This window comes from Phyllostomus hastatus, unplaced genomic scaffold (genome assembly GCF_019186645.2).
Source record: "Phyllostomus hastatus isolate PE091 unplaced genomic scaffold, TTU_PhHast_1.1 phas_contig_150, whole genome shotgun sequence".
Taxonomy (NCBI): Eukaryota; Metazoa; Chordata; class Mammalia; order Chiroptera; family Phyllostomidae; genus Phyllostomus; species Phyllostomus hastatus.
The window spans coordinates 7,810,091-7,828,951 of NW_025333611.1; the positions used below are offsets into that span (position 1 = coordinate 7,810,091).

General features: G+C 50.3%; 1 protein-coding gene across 1 annotated transcript in view; it reads right to left on the bottom strand.

The window, feature by feature from the left end:
* Positions 1–18,861, bottom strand: part of TENM2 (teneurin transmembrane protein 2) — an 842,102-nt gene that overhangs the window by 17,622 nt on the left and 805,619 nt on the right. The window contains exons 24-25 of the mRNA XM_045827298.1: positions 12,294–12,469; positions 10,481–10,716 (exon numbers count right to left, since the gene is read on the bottom strand). Coding sequence (XP_045683254.1) covers positions 10,481–10,716; positions 12,294–12,469 — 412 coding nt within the window. The remainder of the gene's footprint in view (positions 1–10,480; positions 10,717–12,293; positions 12,470–18,861) is intronic.

The window sequence follows — 18,861 nt, forward strand, 5'->3', positions numbered from 1 at the left end:
AACAGGCTGTCTGGTCTGCAGGGCCAGGGAGCTGTACCCAGTGGAGGGAGGATGGGGCTGGAATGACACCCACCAGGTCCCATCCACCACCTGGGTGGAGCAGGGGAACCCTCCACGCCCCGTACTGGCTTTGCTCGGGCATGATCAGCTCCACCGGCCCACCTGTGGGCGTGAGTGTGGCTGGGCTCTGCAGCCCCTGGTGTTCCCGCCAGCCCTTCCAGTCCGATGGGGCCGGGACAACACTCAGCAGCGACTGGGGTGATGACTCAGCTCTCCTGCCTGCGCGAGGGCAGCCCATCGCCCCGCTGACTTCCACGGCGAGACTGCGCCACCAACATGGTTCTGCAGATGGGCAACGCTGCTGGTGGGGACTCCCAACTTGGGCTCGTGCCGGTGGGAACAGCGACTGCCATCACCTGAGTGCTGGTTGTTGGAAGCTGCCCCTTCCTTCCTGGCCACAATCGGATTCCCCCGCAGTCCCCGTGGGGTGAGACCAGCACAGGGCTCTCACAAAGCGACCCCCAGTGTCGGGGCAGCTGGATGTCCCCTCTCGGCTCTCTTTTCCCACCGAGGAACCTCAGGCTCGGGGTAACCTGTCTGCAGGGCTGTGCCTGCCCTGGGGGTGGGGCCTGTGGCCAGCCCGGAGCTGCCCTTCTGACGCCGGCTGTCTTGGTCTTTGCGGTGCCGGTAGATGCTTCCGCCTCAACCGTGCTCCGGCCGCTCCCAGTGGCGTCTGGTCTGGGAACAGGTGCTGACGGATCGTCTTAGGAGGGAGAGCGAAGTCAGGAGCCACCTATGTCATCATCTTGGTGACATCATTCCAAGTGTGCCTTTGAAATGTGCAATTTCTATGCCCAATCCTTCTAGTAATTAAATATGGTAAATTCACTGGACCCTGAGCCAGGCGGTTCAGGCCAGGTGCGTGACTGGATTAGAATCGAGTATCTTTAATTTTGAGGGTGCCATTGGTGGCGAGGAGCTCCCTCAGCTGTGGGGTGTGGGATGCTGAGGGGGGGGGTTCGACGGCATGCCCAACCCTTCTTGGGCACCCGCCCCCGCCCCCCTCCCTGCTTAGAGTGTGCAGAAGCTTTAATTTAGCCATACTGTTCTCTTATTCTGAATTAAATTACCCATCTAACAATATTTAAATTAACCTCAAGGCTTCCTGGAGAACATAAAAGTTATTTTGAATTATTTTCACTGCCAGGATCAGCACAATCCCCTTCCCAGCCGGCTCGGCAGGTACTCAGCAATCGAGAAACCAATTTTTAAATTAATACAATTTTGTGTTCGTAAGGAAACCATTATTTTTAATTATCGAGCATTTTTCCTCTGCCTGGCTTCCCCAGTTAATAAAACCCAGCTATTCAGCACGGTTTTTATTTCTGCAGAGGGCCGGCTTTGGGAAGCCGTTTCCCCCGTGGAATCGCCCTCCACAATATTTTGATCTCACCAAGCACCCGCCTGTCACAAGGGGGCTCATAAAACACCCCAAGAAAAGGAACCGCTGTTGTGAAAATGGCCCTGCCGGGGCCATCGCCGGAGACTCTGAGTGCAGGGTAGGGACAGTGAGGAAACGCACCCTGGGCAGGGTCCCCTCCAGCAGGGGGCGGTGTAGCCCAGCGGGAGAGCTTTCAGTTAGACTTCGGGAAGAACCGCTGGAGCATGGGAAACCCAGAAAAGATCACTGAGCAAGCGCAAGGGTTCTCCAGGTCTGGTGGTGGTGAAGAGCAGAATTCCTGCCTTGAAGAGTTTAGTTATTCACCTACTGAGGGGGGAAGCCTGGCTTGGAAGACAGATCTCCATTCCCTTTCCAGGCCAGTCCTCTGGCACTGAGAAAGCAGCTCTGCCCCTGCTCCTGCCTCCCACGACTCCGTGCTACTCCCGGGGGGCCGGGGCTTGTGCCGACAGAACAACTCGCTAAGCTTAAATAATGTGTCATCAGAAGGGCAAGCCTCTGCACATATATTAAATAATAATATATTCCCCAAGCAAACGCTGGTTGGGTGACTTGCTATTTTGGGTGGTGGTGAGGTGGGAAGGCGAAAAGGCCCAAATTTGGGCTGCAGTTTTGACGACAATTAGCTTTGTCATTGCACAGCGGCACCTTTACTGTCCGTGCCTCCGTCTCCTTACCTGGAGCGGCCTCTGAGCTGCTGGTGGCGAGGAACTTGATCTCAATGTTCTCAACGTCCCTCTTATTTTGGACAGCGCCTGGGGCTTCACCAACGTTTTAGAGTAAGGGGCTGGAACTAGGTTGAGTTTAAGAATCCTGGCAGCTCTGGTGATCTAAGGTTCTAACTCGGCAAACCAAGACCAGGAAATACGACCAGGACACCTGTGTCCTTCAAATATCTGAGAGTCTTCATTCCAAGCACAAGTAGAGTCAGTCTGGGAGACTCCCCTCCTCACCCCCTGTCAACACCCAGAATGAGCCGAGGTCTGAAGGAGTGGGTTTTCATGATGTCACCTTAAAATTCCATCCATGCATTCATTCAATATTTACTGAGCACATACTATGCGCGTGTCACCGTGATCAACACTTTAGATAGAGCAAGACAGTTCTGGCCCTGCCCTCATGGAGCTTCCAGGTCCAGGAGGATGAAGACACGTGAACCAACAATGAAACACATCAATGTGGTGATGAGAATAGACACGGGGAAGAAATAATGGGACCGGAGGAGGGACACTTAGCCAGATCTGGGCTGACAAGGACAGTTTCCCCACGGCAGTGTTGCCTCAGTGGGGGCTGGAAGGATGAGTAAGACTTCCCAGGGGAGGCTGGGAGAAGGGTCAGACCTTGCAGGTGGGGAGATGAGCAAGTGAGAGCTTAAGCAGTAAGTGAGGGTCCTACTGGACAGGACAGACAGAGCCCCGTGGGAATACTCTAGGGGAGGTGGGTGGGCCATTGGCAGGGATATGGCCAAGAAGAGTGGCATCTGCCATGGAGGCTCAGCCCGGATGACCAGAAGGAGCTTGTACTTGTCACCCTTCAACGTGAACTTCCAGAAGCCAAGGCTGTCACGTGTCTCCTGGCGTCTAAGAAGGAAGGCATTGCTGGCAGTCCAGCCTGCAAGTGGATGCTCCTTTGCATTCACTGGAGGGTAATTTGGGGAGGACTTCTGTATATCCAAGGTCCTGACCCGGGCCAGTAAGGTCCCATCCGCTTGATCTCGCCCCCCAGCTGGTTCGCTGCAGCTACACTGCCTCTCTTCCGCTCAGGTTACAGGCAACAGTCTCTTAGGTCTCAGGGCCGTGCACATGCTGGCACCCTAGCGCAGGAGGCTTTCCCCGTCCCATGCCTGGGAGATCCCTGCTCTTCATTCAGTTCTCAGCTCAAATGTCGTTTTCTTAGAGTGGCCTTAACTTCAATCCGTTACTTCCTATTATCCTCACCCTATACATTTTTTCCCTATAGCACCCATAGCAATTTCTTTGGTGAAGCTCCGTGAGGGTCTTTCCACTTTTCCACCGCACCCTCCAAAACAGCAAGTCATGGGAAAGTGACACTTGCTTGGGGCATGCATTGTTTAAGTTTGCCCTTCTAATTATGTGTTACGGAAGCTACTATTACATTTATCACAAGTTCTTTCTGCACAAGCACTGCCCACGATTTAGAGTCTTGTCCGCTTTGTTCACCAACATGCGCTCAGTACCAGGTGCAGTGCCAGGAACAACATTGGTGTTTGAAAAATCAAACACGAGCTGGTGCAGAATGCATGGCCCAGGGCAGGAAGGAGCGGATGAAATCCAGGCTTCCATGGGGATGGTGTATGTTGACAGACCTCCCTGTGTGGGCTCCGTGCAGAAGTGAGTTCATGTGTGTGTTCCCATGCACACGTGCACATTTGCCTCATAGCTCATTCTTCTGTCACTGTCACTTGCCACGAGAGTAGAAGTAGCACCAGCCAACGTGTAATTGCAATGTCATATTAATTACATGGAAACCAAAACAAAATTACCAACTCCCACTTCTTCTTGGAATACTAGAAACACTAATACCAATATCACATGGAAGATTACCTTGGAAGCAATTTTCCTTTTGTTCTGCCGCCCACGCATGTAGCTGTTTCTTGCGTTTGCAATCTTTATACGCAGGAGGAGCTACCCTGGAGGGTGGTTACATGCTTTCCTTGTCAGGCAGAATCATGCATGAAGTCAAAGAGCAGACATTTTAAATTTTAATAGAGGGGGTCAGTTTCAGTTCTGTCGTCCAAAAGTCTAGGAAAAAAGCTTGATGGGGTGAAGGGAGATATTAATACATTTACGGATCCTCAGGGCCAGCATTCCGCCTTATGATTGGCTTTGGAGGATGCAGAATGTATCTGCTCTGTGTGCGCACCCGCGTGGGTGCACACCTGCGTGACTTAACCAATGCTTTTTCCCTTCCTTCGGTTACAGCCTCTCCTTTCTCTAAGGCTTCCCGGGCCTAGGCAGTCTTACTGAGACGCCCATCACAAGATCCATGTGACCCAGGCCTGGCCAATCATAGATCCCCATTTTTCTGACCAGCGATTGGCCCAGGGATGGAAACTCCATCTGGGGAGTTCCTTGGGGGGCTTTACGTATTTATTTTTTTACATAGATGCTGGGGGAGATCCTTTTTCTCGGTTTACTAAGCTGAGCTGGTATCAGCCTGGAGTCAACTGGGACTAAGTCTGCCTGAGCCACCCCCCACCCCCACCGTGGGAAGGGTCACCGTTTTAATGTAGGAGAAAATTAGGCCAACTGTCCAGAGAGACACTGCTGGGAGATGAGAGTGTAGGAGAGAGAAAGAGAGAGACAGACAGGGACACACACACACCCAAGCCAGATGACACTATTTGGGCTTCCAGAGTGAGGGAGCTGCCCCTCTCTTGTGGGGGCCATGCCCTTTCCTATGAAGCTGGTTTGGACGTACTTCCTGTCGTCTGCGGTGGCGAGATCCCTGATGGGCAGAGGGGCGGCATGTTTGTGCTGCTCCCACGCCTGCTGTCGGTGGGGGGCGCGGTGGAATTCGTGCACTGCCACCTTCCCCAGAGGAGCCCGAGGGGGCGTGGTCACCACGCCTGCCTTTGGCACCTGTGGTCCAAGTGCCTGCCCCGGAGCACTAGGGATGCACTGGGAGACGACGCTGTGCTCGCAGAACTTATGGATGCCCCATTACACCTGTTTCGGGTGTTTCTGAAAGGCCAGAGAGAACACAAACGGGCATGGTGTGTGGGGAAGGGGGACGGAGGATGCTTTCAACTGAGGCTCCTGGAGAAGTCCTTGCGGGAGGGTACAGAAAGTCTTCCCCAGGCTGAATCTTGCCACAGCATCACGGAGCTTTTGGCGGGAGGCTGTGTTCGCAGCCCACCCATCTGCCATCTTACATCCCACCAGCGCGCAAGGAAGAGCTGCTGTCACGTTCCTCAGCTAAGAGATGTCCCCGACGGGACTGCTGATAGGAGGGGGACCGGGGTGGGTGAGTAGGTCACTGGGTCCTGCTCCACCCTGAAAGCTTCTCTGGGATCTTCGGTCTTCTCTGAACTCCAGGGAAGTCCAGAGCCTGGGCCCTCACACCACTCCGCGGGCCAGACTCCCAGCAGCCCTGGCCAAGGTCAGGCCGGTTGCGTCACGTCACGGCATGACACCCTCAGGGACTGCGCTGCTGCAGACAGAATCCCTGCAAGTGCCCTGCTGTCCGCGGGGGAGCGACATCTACCTGGTGCTGGCTACACGGCTGCACAGCTGCACTACTGAACTCCTCCCCCTCCCCAGAGGGGGGACCAGGGCTGTCAGAACATCACACCTGTTCAGGGGTCCAGTTCCCAGCCTCTCTCTTTCACACAGCCTGGCAGGCCAGTCCCCGAAGTCTGGACGGCCGCTCAGCTTCCCAGTCTCTGTGATCACGATGGAGAGGGGCCCCCAAAAGGCGAGCACGACACCGCAAGCCTGCTAGTTGCCAAACCCTGTCAACAGCATGTGCTTACTCTCTCCGCTCTCGTTCCCTCTTTATTCTGCCTGGGATTTAGTTCTTGCAGCAGCTCCCGCGCTGTCCCTCTCCTCCTCCGGCAGTGTCCCCTTCTACTCCGGCTGCCCCCACATCAGAGGAGGCCCGAGAGGTCTGTCTTTGTCATCGCCTTGGTCATGCTGAGTGTGGGCCTGGTGTCCGGTCAGTTCGGGAGTTTGTAAGTCTGTCCCATACCCCTCCTTCAGGACCCCTCCCCTGGTGTCTGACCCCCAGTCCTGCTATGTCTCTGTGCTTTCTCCAGAACGTGGAAGACAGCGCTCGGCTCACACGCCACATACTGCTCCAGCCTGAGTTTCATTTCGGTCCTGGTCCCGCGTGGTGTTGCAGGGGCCTGCCTGCTGGGGTGGGCGTGGCCTGGGGACTGCCTGTGTGTGCTCAGAGTCAGATTTCTACTTAGGTTCACTTGCATTGCTGAACTTTTTTTATTGCTTCTGAAGTATTTTCAGTTGATTCACTTGAATTGTCTAGGTAACAGCTTCCTCAAGTAATGATAGTTTTGCTTTCTTGCTTTTTATTATCGTATTTATTAAAAAATCATGTATTTATCCCCCCCACCCTTCTCCCCTTTGACAACCAGCAGCTTATTCTGTGCACCTATGGGTCTGTTTTGTTTATTCATTTATCCTGCTTTTGTTTAGATTCCACATACACGTGAGATCATGTGGTATTTTTCTCTGACTCTTTCCACTTAGCATAATATTCTCTAGGCCCATTATGCTGTCACAGGAGCCTCGAGTCCGTTCTTTTTTATTGCTGATTAATACATACCCCATTGCACATACGTGCTGCCTCTTCTTTGCCCATTGATCTCTCGCCAGACACTCAGGTTGCACCCGTATCGTGGCTATCACTGGTAATGCTGCACTAAATACAGGGGTGCATATATCTTTTCAAATGAGTGTTCTTGTTTTCTTCAGATCAATACCCGGAGTGGAACTGCTTTTTCATATGGCAGTGCTTATTTTTAATTTTCTGAGGAAGCTCCATTCTGTTTTCCACGGTGGCTGCACTCATTTACAATCTGCATTGTCTCCAGCATTGTTTGCTTTACCGACGGGGGCCCTTCTGACAGGTGTGAGGTGTTATCTCATTGTGGCTTTAATTTGCTTCTCCCCGATGATTAGTGATGTTGAACATCTTTAGGCACGTCTATGGGCCGTCTGTATGTCCTTTTGGGAGAAATGGCTATTCAGGTCCTCTGCCCGTTTTTTAATTGGAATGGTTTTTTTGGGGTGTGTGTGTGTTAAGTTGTTTATGTATTTTTGATATTAACCCTTTATCAGATATATCATTTGTGACTATCTTCTCCCATTCAGTAGGTTGTCTTTTTGTTTTGTTGGTGGTTTCCTTCACTGTGCAAAACTTTTTAATGTCCCATTTGTTTATTTTTTTTCTATTGCCTGAGGAGATACACCCACGAGACATTGCTAAGACCAATGTCAAAGGGTTTACTGCCTCAGTTTTCTTCTAGGAGTTTTAGGGTTTCAGGCCTGTTTGAGTCTTTATTCCATTTTTGAGTTTATTTTCGCCTCCGGTGTGAGGAAGTGGTCCGATTTCATTGTTTTGCACGTGTCTGTTCTGTTTTGCCAGCACCGCGTATTGAAGAGCCTGTGTCTACCCCACTGTACATTCTTGCCTCCTTTGTCTTGTATTAATTGGCCTTCTAAGTAAGGATTTATTTCTGGACTCTGAGAGGCCATTCTAATACCACACATCCCAACACATCACTCTGCTAATTAAACCCAGGACCAGCTCCCCACTGTCCTCAGGGTAAATGCCAGCCCAGAAAAATATTCCCATGTGTGGCCCCAGCCTCCTGGCGTTCTCTCTCTCACTCTCTCTCTCTTTTAATCTGCACCCAGTATAGCACATTCCCTTGTCCCCGGCCGCACTGCGTTACAGTTTCCTGAAATGCCATTCCCTTTTCTGACCTCTTTGCTGTGTCACCGGCAACCCTCTGCCGTCCGGTCACGCCTTCCCTAGCTCTTCTCGGGCTAACTCCCACCGCTCTTCAGAAGCGATTCCAGCTCTTCTAGGAGCTCTGCCTGGTCTCCCACCCAGCCCCAGACCTGACTGGGGTGGCTGAGCCCTGCTCACTCAGCCCGCTTCAGTCACGAGAGCCCCCCTCCCCGCTGCAGCAGCCTCGGAGATCACGTGCTTAAAAGGGCGGAGAAGTGACAGTGAGCTGTCACTCAGGAGCGCCGCCTGGCTCCTCTGGGCTGCGACATGTTGAGCCTGAGATTCCGGGGCTTGTTACTTGGCCACAGTCTATCCTCCCCTGAAGGACCCATGCAGTGTCCCTGTCCTTGTGACAGTAGCCTCTGTTGTAGCTTATGTCACCCTCTTTACATGGTCTTCGTCACTAGACTGTCAGCTTCTCCGTGGCAAGGATGTCATTTTCTTTCTCTTCTCTAGAGTCTACTCACTCCATCGCCCTTGACATAGAGTTGGCTCTTAGAAAACACCCTATTTTAAAGTGTGAAACACGGGTTTCCTTTTCAGCCCCAACACAGAAGAGACTTGAACCTGGAGTAAAACAAATCTAGACACACCCAGGAAAAGAAGGAATCAGGATTATAAAATGTGACGCTCCTCCAGGACTCCACTGTGTAAACCTCGTTTGAGTGAAGTAGAGACCCCAGGGCCCCAGGTGACAGTGCATCGAAGTGGAGTGGGAAGAAGGTCAGGACCCAAGGGAAGGAGAGGAGAGCCTGCCTTCTCGTGGGCCAGCAGATCCCTTGGGTCGACGGCTGCAAACTTCCCTGCCTGGGGCTCGGGAGGCATCTGAGGAAAGGGCCGCTCTGAACCCACACCCCACGCCACCTTGCCTTTCCACCCGCTCGCCCGCAATTCCTGGGAGTTGCTTTTATTTCATTCACTAAACAATTTATGAATTGCATTACGATAAATGAGATGCAAATAAATTCCAGGCTTTCTCCCTCATTTTCAAATTACATTTTCAGTCCACTCGACCTGTTATAATCTCATAGTGATTTTCATTTAAGAGAGTTAAATGGATATGTGATTATTGTTACAGGAACTAACACTAGACAATTAAGTGTTGAGGTGTTGATAGATAAAGCTGTGTCCTGATTTGCATAAACATGATGCCAGCAAATCTAACCCTGGCAAGAATGCAGTTATAAGACTTGCGTGCCTAACTTCTGCTAATTACCGCAAGTCCCATTGTTAAGATTTTTCATATTCAGAGTTGGGATTACAGCCATTTTATTTTAGGGCCACATTTTACCTTTACTTCGGAAACTTTGTCAAAATGCATAACCAGTTTATCAGAGAAAAGGCGCAATTACGACTTATAATCAACTTCTCCAGCGCAGAGTATCAAAAATCAATCACACAGCCTTGAAATCCAGCTATTAAGGGTTTAGCCACTAATCTCATTTCATTTTCGTCTGGAGGAAGATACGGCATGCAGCTTGCAACTGTGCAGATACCAGCAGAGGAAGACAAACATAGGAGGCGGCTGATAACCTAACGAGGAGAATTAAACTCCAACCAGACAAAGGCGGGCTCTTAGCGTGGAACGGCACGGCTCTGCAGGGAGTTCACCTGGGCTGGCTGGCGTTCAATCCAATAACCCGGCAAAAGTTATAACCCACGTTCCTTTGACGGTAAGTAAGCCTTCCACTCTCAGGGGTTCCAAAGCATTTGTTAAAACCCACCAGGTTCCACTGTTCCCTGTCTTCCTTAGTGCTCATCGTAATCTGCAATTATTTCAGGTATTAGTTCACTCATCATCTGGCCCTCCCCCGCCTCCCCCGCACAGTGCCCGGCCCATGGTAGGGGTTCAGTAAATGTGTGCCGGACTCGATGGGGCCCAGGATCCTAGGATTGCCCCCTGGGGGTAAGAAACAGTCCTGAGTGTCAGATAAATGGCCAGAGCAGGACCCAGATTATATGGCTGCCGGTGGATCTGGACAGGAAGCTGCGTGGCCTGGTGGTCACAGAAAGACGGGGCTGCGTCCTGGCTTTGCCGTGTCCCACCCGCAGGCTGGGTGATCGCTCCACCTCTCTCTCCTCACTTAACCCATCGAATGGTCCTGCATCTGGATAGTCTACCAGACTGTCCACCCCGGGAGTGGCAGGGGCACATCATCAATAGTTTTCCCTGCAGGATTTAGCGAATTACCCAGCACGCGGGAGCCACTGGCGCCGGCTCATCCGCTGAACTGGCCGAAGAGCGGAAGTGGGGGAGCAGAGGGCAGTGTGTGCACAGAGGACCGACGCGCTCTCCAGCTGTGGCACACGGTCGACCCCCACCTTTTTCAGTCCTAGAAAATGGCGACTGTTTTGCCCAAGGTATCAGTTTCAAAGGGATATACGGCTCCTACCTTCTGAGGGAAAGATCTGCCTTTTCCAGAAGAGAGGAAAGGAGGCTTGGGGACTGGGAAATTGCCCCAGCTCCCGAGGGAAAAAGTGTATCCCCTGCTGCTTCGGGGGGACAAGTTGGGTGGAACCACTTACCCGGAGCTTCCTGCCAAAGATGGTGACTTTGCCTTTAATCTGTTCCTTCCTTAGGCGCCACTCGATGGAGTTCAGGCCATTCTCCATGGGCAGGGAGATGTTGCAGCGCCCGATGGTGGGGGTGATGGTGCCCGCTAGGACATGCGGCTCACTGTGGAAGCTGACGCCCATCCCATTGGCATACATCACCCTCAGGGTGCCGTTATTACAGAGCTGGTAGCTGTTGCGCACTTGATCTGGAGAAATGTAAGTGGGGGTGGGGACAGGGAAAGAATTCATCCACTCAGTCGTCAGAGAACAGTACCCCCCTTTTAAGAGGTTTCCATGGTATTTGCAGCTATCAGTCTAAGGATGCTTCCAATTAGCACACACACAATGTTAAGGTGAATAGGGGAGATGCTACCGATCCGTGGGGAGAAAAACATTATTAGTATGTGGTGCTCCAGAAGGAACTGTGCTGTGATGATTTTCCTTTACTCACTGAGGACTATTAACAGTACATTTAAAGGTGTCTGTTGCCAATGCAATTTGTGTCAGTCAAATCCCTGATCTTTAACATATAGTTTAGCTTAAATGGACAAAAATAAACCAAAAAACGACTTAAGTGTGTGTGTGTATATATATATAATTTTTTTCCCTTTTGCCTACCATCTAACCTGAGCTTGATGGTTTAGCCACAGGTCAGATCTACTGCAAATCAAGTTTGGATTTAAAAAAAAAATCAAGAGACAAAGCAACTGCCCGCCCCTCATGACTTGGCTGCTGACTGCACCATGATGCCACCACTGCTCCACAGAGCTCTAAAGGGACTCAGCCGGCACGAGGCAGAAGCCCATGGGTGCCACTAACGCACGCTTCTCCGCCTAAATGGGATCCATCCTCGTCAACCAGACTTCTGACCTTTTCCTTTATCAAAAGGTCTCAGGAAGGAAATGTGACTCAGAGACTCCTTTTACAGATATGTTGCTTCCTGATTATTTGGCCGAAGGCATCCAGCTGGGCTGGCCTTGGGGACGCTGGCTTTTGGGGTGGAGGGAAGTGAGGACCTGTCACTCTTGCGACTAGAGCCATCATGCGGAAGATGGAATCTACATCATTAATCATTTGGCAGAGCAGAAATAGAGCCATTGAAACAGTCTCTGCTGTGGGATAATAGTCCAGAAATGTCACCATTTATCTACTGAGAGGACACTTTTATCCTCTGACAATGGGCTAACCCACTGACATTATATCTTAATTAAAAGAAAAATTAATCTGCACAATTCTTTTTCCTGCCAGCCCCCGCGCTTGCCCTGGACCGCGTGTCATGTCCAGCAGCGACAGTACCACGGGGTGGTCAGAGGCCGCTGCGCTCCCAATCTTGGCACGAGAACTCGAAAGAGCCCTGATTGCAGGGCAGCCAGTTCAACAAACAAATGCGTGGAAGGGAGAATCAGAACGGGACCCCCCGCCCCGCAAAGTAGGCCCCAGAAAATAAACGGCCTTTGTGAAGGCAGCCACGTGCACCGGGGCGGCGGGAAGGGGTGGAGAGCTGGGAGGTGGCGAGAGCACGTGGGGAGGACACTGACTAGTGTTTTCAGAGAGGCCCGTAGCCGTTTCCAAATGTCTCAATGGTTGGGTGTAGATGATACTCTCCTGAATCTGATTAAGTCATTTTCTACAAGGCCAAGCTCCTGTAGAGTTTGCTGTAACTCTTTCACTGAAACAGCAAGCCGAGGGGTGGCTTTAGGTCTCTGGAAGTCTGACGACGCTTGGTGACTCACACTTCTGGAGGTGAGTTCAAGGTTGGGGCATCGTGGGTGGGGGCGCTTACCTTGTACCACCGTGTAGGAGGCTTCCACCGAGGACAGGTTGGTAATGACAGTGACGTCATCATCGCGGTTGGAGTTCTCGATGTCGATGGTGATGGATTTCTCCATTTCCCGGTGCAGACTGGTCACCACCCCCGTGGGGCGTGTCACATTGGTCAGGCGGCCCTCATGGTCATAGCTGGAGGACAGACACACTGGTTGAAACACAGTTATTGGGGCTGAAGTCTTTTCCAACCCTTGGGACCTCGCAACAGACAGGTTCATAGGGCCACAGGAAGAGCCTCTTCCAGGAAGAGCCTGGAACGTGGAGCGACCAGGTGGTACATGAGTCGGAGGCCCCTTGTCACGATCCTCAAAACCCCAACCTGCCCTGAGACATGATGGTGACACTGTCTACTGTCCACTGATATAGCCGACTCAATGCAGTGAGAACATCTTATGAGGCCGGGGGTCCCTTATTGTGCTTCCCCAGGTTACTGGGAACACCTGCTTCTACGCATCTTTTGCTCCTTATGTGCCCACACAACGCCACCAAATGAACCTTCCTAAAAATGATCCGCTTCCTTATGTCACTTCTCTTCTGAACTAACCTTACCCTTTCCCCATTGGTTTCTCAACCAAATCAAAACCTAGCATTTGAGACCATCCACACCCTTGGTCTTCGACACTCGTACAGCCTTGTCCCACTTGTCACCTCCTAGTCCTCTGGACAATCGATCCTGCTGGGCCAAAAATCACCCCCGTGCCTCGGCACAAGCATAGCAAGCCTGGCTGCCTGGAACCTCTTCTCTGGTCCTAGAGCTCCACACCAAGCACAGCTCAGCTCCCCGAATAGCCCTTCCAGTGTTTTCCCAGTGACGTACCTGACCTCGGTGGTCCTCAGCACGCAGGGCTAGGCACACCTGCGACCAGCTCTGCTGCCAGAAAGGTGCCAGAAGTGGAGCCCCTGCCCTTTATGTATGTGTCCTCCCTAAGTGTAGAGTGCTTTCTCTGCCTCCTGTAGCAGGAGCCTTGCTGTTCCACTGTGGGGGCATGTCCCTGCTCTGGAAGATCTACTGTATTCAGAAAGTCTGCACCTTCCTGAAGCCCCAGGGAAAGGAAACAGACTTTTTTAAAAAAAATTATTTTTAGAGAGGGGGAAGGGAGGGAGAAAGAGAGGGGAAGAAACATCAATGTGTGGTTGCCTCTCACGTGGCCCCCACTGGGGACCGGGCCTGCAATCCAGGCATGTGCCCTCACTGGGAATCGAACCAGCGACCCTTTGGTTTGTAGCCCACACTGGAAGCAAACTCTTTTCAAGGTCTAAATGTAGAGGCCTTGATGTCACCCAGATCAGCGTTGTCACTGGAGAAGAGATGGGGAGGAAGATGGGACATAGAAGATCATTTTGCTTGGAGGGTTAAAAAGAAGGAGAAACTACCAACCTCCAGGTGTGACTCCGTCTGGATTGGAGACAGGGACAAAGTTAGCAGGTTGGAATGATGGAGACGGTGGCAGGATCTCAGAGGAGGATTCCTGTGGCCAGAACCACTGTGGCCCACTGGACTTTGTCACTAGGGCCTGGGACCACAAAAGCAAATGTGGAGGGTGCTCGGCCAATGTCTCTGGGATAAAGGAATGCAGGGCTGGCTCCTCGCTCTCAGCAGTGTGAGAAATTTTGCTGCTGGGTGAACTAGTCAGAGTCACGCTCCGTGGATGTTTGAAGACTGAGACCAAATGGGACTTTTTTTCCCCCTCAGGGAATAGAAAGATAGTTCAACATTCACAAATCAATCAATGTGATATATCACATTAGCAAAACAGAGGATATGCATCATGATCATCTCAACAGACTCAGAAAAGCATTGGACAAAGTTCAACATCCATTTGCGATAAAAACTCAACAAAGTGGGTGTAGAGAAAACGTGACTCCATGCAGTCGGGGCTGTCTATTACATTACAGCCCCACAGCTGGCATCATTTGCAACAGCAGAAAGCCGAGAGCTTTCCTTCTAAGATCAGGGAACAAGACAAAGATGTCACTTGAGTCAACATAATAGTGGAAATCCCAGGGAAAGAAATTGGGTATGAAAAGAAATAAAGGCATCCAAATTGGAAAGGAAGAAGTAAAAGTGTCACTATCTGCATATGACGTGATAGAGAGAGAAACCCCTAAGACATCACTAAAACACTCTGAAAACTAATAAATTCAGTAAAGTTGCAGGAAACAAAATCAATATATAAAAATCTGTTGTACTTCTATACAGCAGTAACAAACTAGCAGAAAGAAAAAGAATAAAAAAATCCCATTTTCAATTGCACCAAAAAGAATAAAAAATACCTAGAAACAAATTTAACCAAGGGGGTAAGTGACTTGTCACTGAAGACTATAGGATGTTGATGAAAGAAACTGAAGATACAAATACATGGAGAGATATTCTGTGCTGTGCTCATGGAGTAAAAGAACTGATATTTAAAAAATGTCCATACTACCCAAAGCAACAGACTCAATTACCACTCAGTCAACTCATATTACTTAATGAACGCAGTCCCTATCAAAATTCCAATTTTTAAAATCCTCACCCAAGGACGTGTTCATTGATTTCAGAGAGAGGGGAAGGGAGGAAGAGAGATGGGAAGAGAAGCATTGAAATGAGAGAAAAGCATTTGATCAGTTGCTTGTACACACCCCGACCAGGTACTGAGCCCTCCACCCAGGCGTGTGCCCTTCCCAAGAATCAAACCTGCGACCTTTCAGTTTATAGGATGATGCTGCAACCCCCAGAGCCACACTGGCCAGGGCAAAATTCCAGTTTTCTTTTTATCAAACAATCAACAAGTGGGACTACATCAAATGAAAAAAACTTCCACACAGCAAAAAACTATAAAAAAAAAAGATACCCACTGAATGGGAGAAAATATTTGCAAATCATATATCTGATAAGGTGTTAATATCCAAAACACATACAGAACTCACATAACTCAACAGCATAACACCAAACTGATTAAAAAATGAATAGGCATTTTTCACAGACATGAAACCAACAATTGTAAAATTTGTATGGAATCACAAGAGACCCGGAACAGCCAAAGCAATCTTGAGAAAGAACTAAACTGGAGGCATCACGCTTCCTGATCTCAAACTGTGTGACGAAGCCACAGTAATCAAACAGTATGCTATTGGCGTAAAAGCAGACACACAGATCAATGGAACAAAACAGCTCAGAAATAAAACAATGCATACACGGACAATTGATTAATGACAAAACAGCCAAGACTATCCAATGGGGTAAAGACAGTCTTGTCAATAAATGGCGTTAACTGGACAGCCCCATGCAAAAAAAAAAAAAAAAAAGGAAAAGAAAAGAAAAAAAGGTAAAAGAAACTTGTCCACTATTATACACTACTCACAGAAATTAAATGATTAAAAAGTTAGTAAGATCTAGAGCCGTAAACTGTACCTAGAAGAAGATGAGCAGCAAGCTCCTTGGTGTTGGTCTTTGTGGTGATTTTTTTGGATTTGACACCAAAAGCGAAGGCAACAAAGGAAAACATTCAGCAAGTGGGACTAGAGCAAACTGAAAACCTGCACAGCCAAGTGAACTATCAACGCAGTGAAAAGACACCCACTGGATGAAATAAAATACTTGCATATCATATATCCGATGAGGTGTTTATACCCCAAAGACATAAAATATATAGGACTCCTACAACTCAATAGCAAAAAAAATGAACAATCTGATTAAAAAATGGGCAGAGTATCTGAAAAATCGTTTTTCCAAAGACAACATACAGACAGCCAACAGGTGCACGGAAAGGTGCTCAGGGTCACTAATCATCGGGGAAACACAAATCACAGCAGTGAGCAATCGCCCCGCAGCCGTCAGAGTGGCAGCTCGCAGGAGAAGTGCGGCGAGGACGTGGAGAAAGGGGGACCCTCGTGCGCTGCTGTTGGGAATGAAAACCGGGGCAGCCACTGCGGAGGACAGCATGGAGCTGCCTCCAAAAACTAAAAAGAACTACGGATGAGCCTGCAATTCTACCTCTGGGTGTTTATTTGGGAGGGTGGGGAAGAAAAGAAAATTCTGACTTGAGAAAACATATGTACCACTTGTTTGCTGCAGCCAAGTCATGGAATCTAAGAGTCCACTGATGTGTGAATGGATGTAGAAAATGTGCTGTAGACAATGCGACGAAATAGTCCTCAGCCACAAAAAGATTAAAACATTGCGAGAACACGGGTGGATTTTGAGGGCGTTATGTGAAGGGACGTAAGTCAGACAGAGAAAGACGCCCCCTGCCCCCCCACCCCGAACAAGCTCGTACATACAGAGGACAGATTGGTGCTGGCCAGAGGTGGGGGTGGGGTGTGGGGTGCATGTAATGGGTAGAGGGGGTCAAAGGGGGAAAACTTCCAGTTACGAAATAAACAAGTCACGGGAGGGAAAGCACAGCATGGTGACTGTAGTTAGTAACACTGTGCTGCATATTTGAAAGCTGCTAGGAGGGGAGATCTCGAAAGTTCTCATCCCAAGAAAAAATGTTTGACAGCGGTAGGGGGACCGGGGTTAACTAGACTTATTATAGCTATTGTTTCATGATATGCAGCAGCACGGAATCATTATATTGTACACGCACAACTGACATAATCTCATATGTCAAATTGTCCTCAGTGAAAATGAACACAGCAGTGCTGAGTGCTCGGTACGGGTGCCCAGTGACGCTCCCAGTGACGACAGACGCTGTCCCCAGCTCTTGCGCAGGAGGGACTGTGCGAGGTGCTTATTCTGGGGGACCCAGGCCAGGCCTGACTTCCAATCCCCTGCGTTACCTGGACATTTGCAACGGGCAGGCTGCCTTGCTCCTTATAACAGAAGGAGCAGGAGTCAGAGATTCTGCTTTCTTGGTACAGAGGACTGGGGTTGAGACCAGAATCTCAGGGGCAACAGGGTGGAAAACACATCCTCTTTAACTTTCGAAGGAGAGTCGGTTGCCCACAGCCATGCTGACATCCCGGCGCGGAGAGGGTCTGCACACTCAGGTCTTTTTGCAAACGCACCTACGCGTCATTGCAAGTCGCTGTGAGTTCTTGCAACGGGGCCTCAAGGCCACCCCACGGAACCAGGCCAGCCTTGGTCCGTGTGGTGCTGGAAGCCGCTCTGGACTCGCTTATTCAGTGACTATCGAGGAGTACTGTGTGCCTGGTGCTTGCTGTTCAAGACACTGGGGGCATTGCTAAGGGCAAAATGGATGAAAATCCCTGTCTTCATGAGTGTATGTGCTGGATAAAGGGCAAAAATAAACTAAAAGTTAAACTACAAAGTATGTTACATTTTAAAATAAAGGAGGGAGGGGGGCAGGGAAAGGAAGGAAGGTAGGGGGCGAGGTGGGGGAGAGGGGGAGACAGAGAGAGAGGGATAGAGAGAGAGAGAGAGATTGGTTGTAGTTTTAAGTTTAGAGACTGGCTGTGCTTCCCCAGCCTGAGAATTTAGCAGGCGCGACGGGACTCCCCACGCCTGCTCCAGTCTGTAAGTCAGGCCTCATTCAGACTGGCCTTCTGGGAGTGGCGTGGTTTCTTCCCCAACCTGGTGAGCCAACACACACATGATCTCTGAAACGTGCTGGGCCTTTAGAAGATGGAGACCTAGGAGGCGTGTGGGTCCCTGTACAGCTTTAACCTAACTTGGTGTGAGAGCTACAGATGGCACTCGGATGGTGCCTTTGGGGACAGAGGAACTGGACCATAAAGTTGGATCCAGTTTCTGTGCCCTGAAGGATTTTAGATGCTACCAGAGTCTGGGAAAGACAGCTTTGCCCAGAGAAAGACGACAGAGCCTAGGAAAGCAATTCTGCAATACAGCAAACTTCCAGCAGGTGGCAACAGCTTCCCGCACATTCTCCCAAACCCATTGTCAGGACAATCAGAAAGTGAACCTTCCAGGATTTAGGAGTGATCAACAATGTTCCTCTCTTGTCCGCCTTTCCCTCTTTGACAACCCGCCTCTCACTTACTCAGTTCCTGGCTAGCAGCAACACCTAGACAGAAAGCAAGCAAGGACTCCAAATAGGCAGAGGTTAACTAGATCCTCCACCATCGAGCAGAGCCAGACCCTTGAAAATCCCACCCCAGTCTCTGCCAGCAACTGGCAGAAGGGGGCCTCTCAGCAGTTTCCTCCAGCCAGCACCCCACTGGTTAATACCAGCAGCGGCCCACAGTCTGACCAAGTGCCGCCTGCAGCAACGAGGGAAAACAGCTTTCTGGCAAAAAACAAGCGGCGGGACTATTAAGTATGAGATAATTGTTAGGGGAAATATGACCAGCTCTCGCATCTTTTAATATACCTAGCGCTTTATCTGTATTGATCTGCTCTTGCTGAAGAGGAAACTCAGAGTTCATCTACCTGTCTGTGCAATCAAGCGTGTGGCTGGACCTATTGGCCAATTACAGGAGCGGCCCCCCGCCCCCCGGCCCCCCGCCAGGATCTTGCCTTTTAGGTTCTAATTTCCGTTCGCACGGCGAACAGGAATAATCAGCGAGGTTAATCAACACTCGATCTCCCAGGGGGCGCTGTGCGTGTCCAATCGGACCCT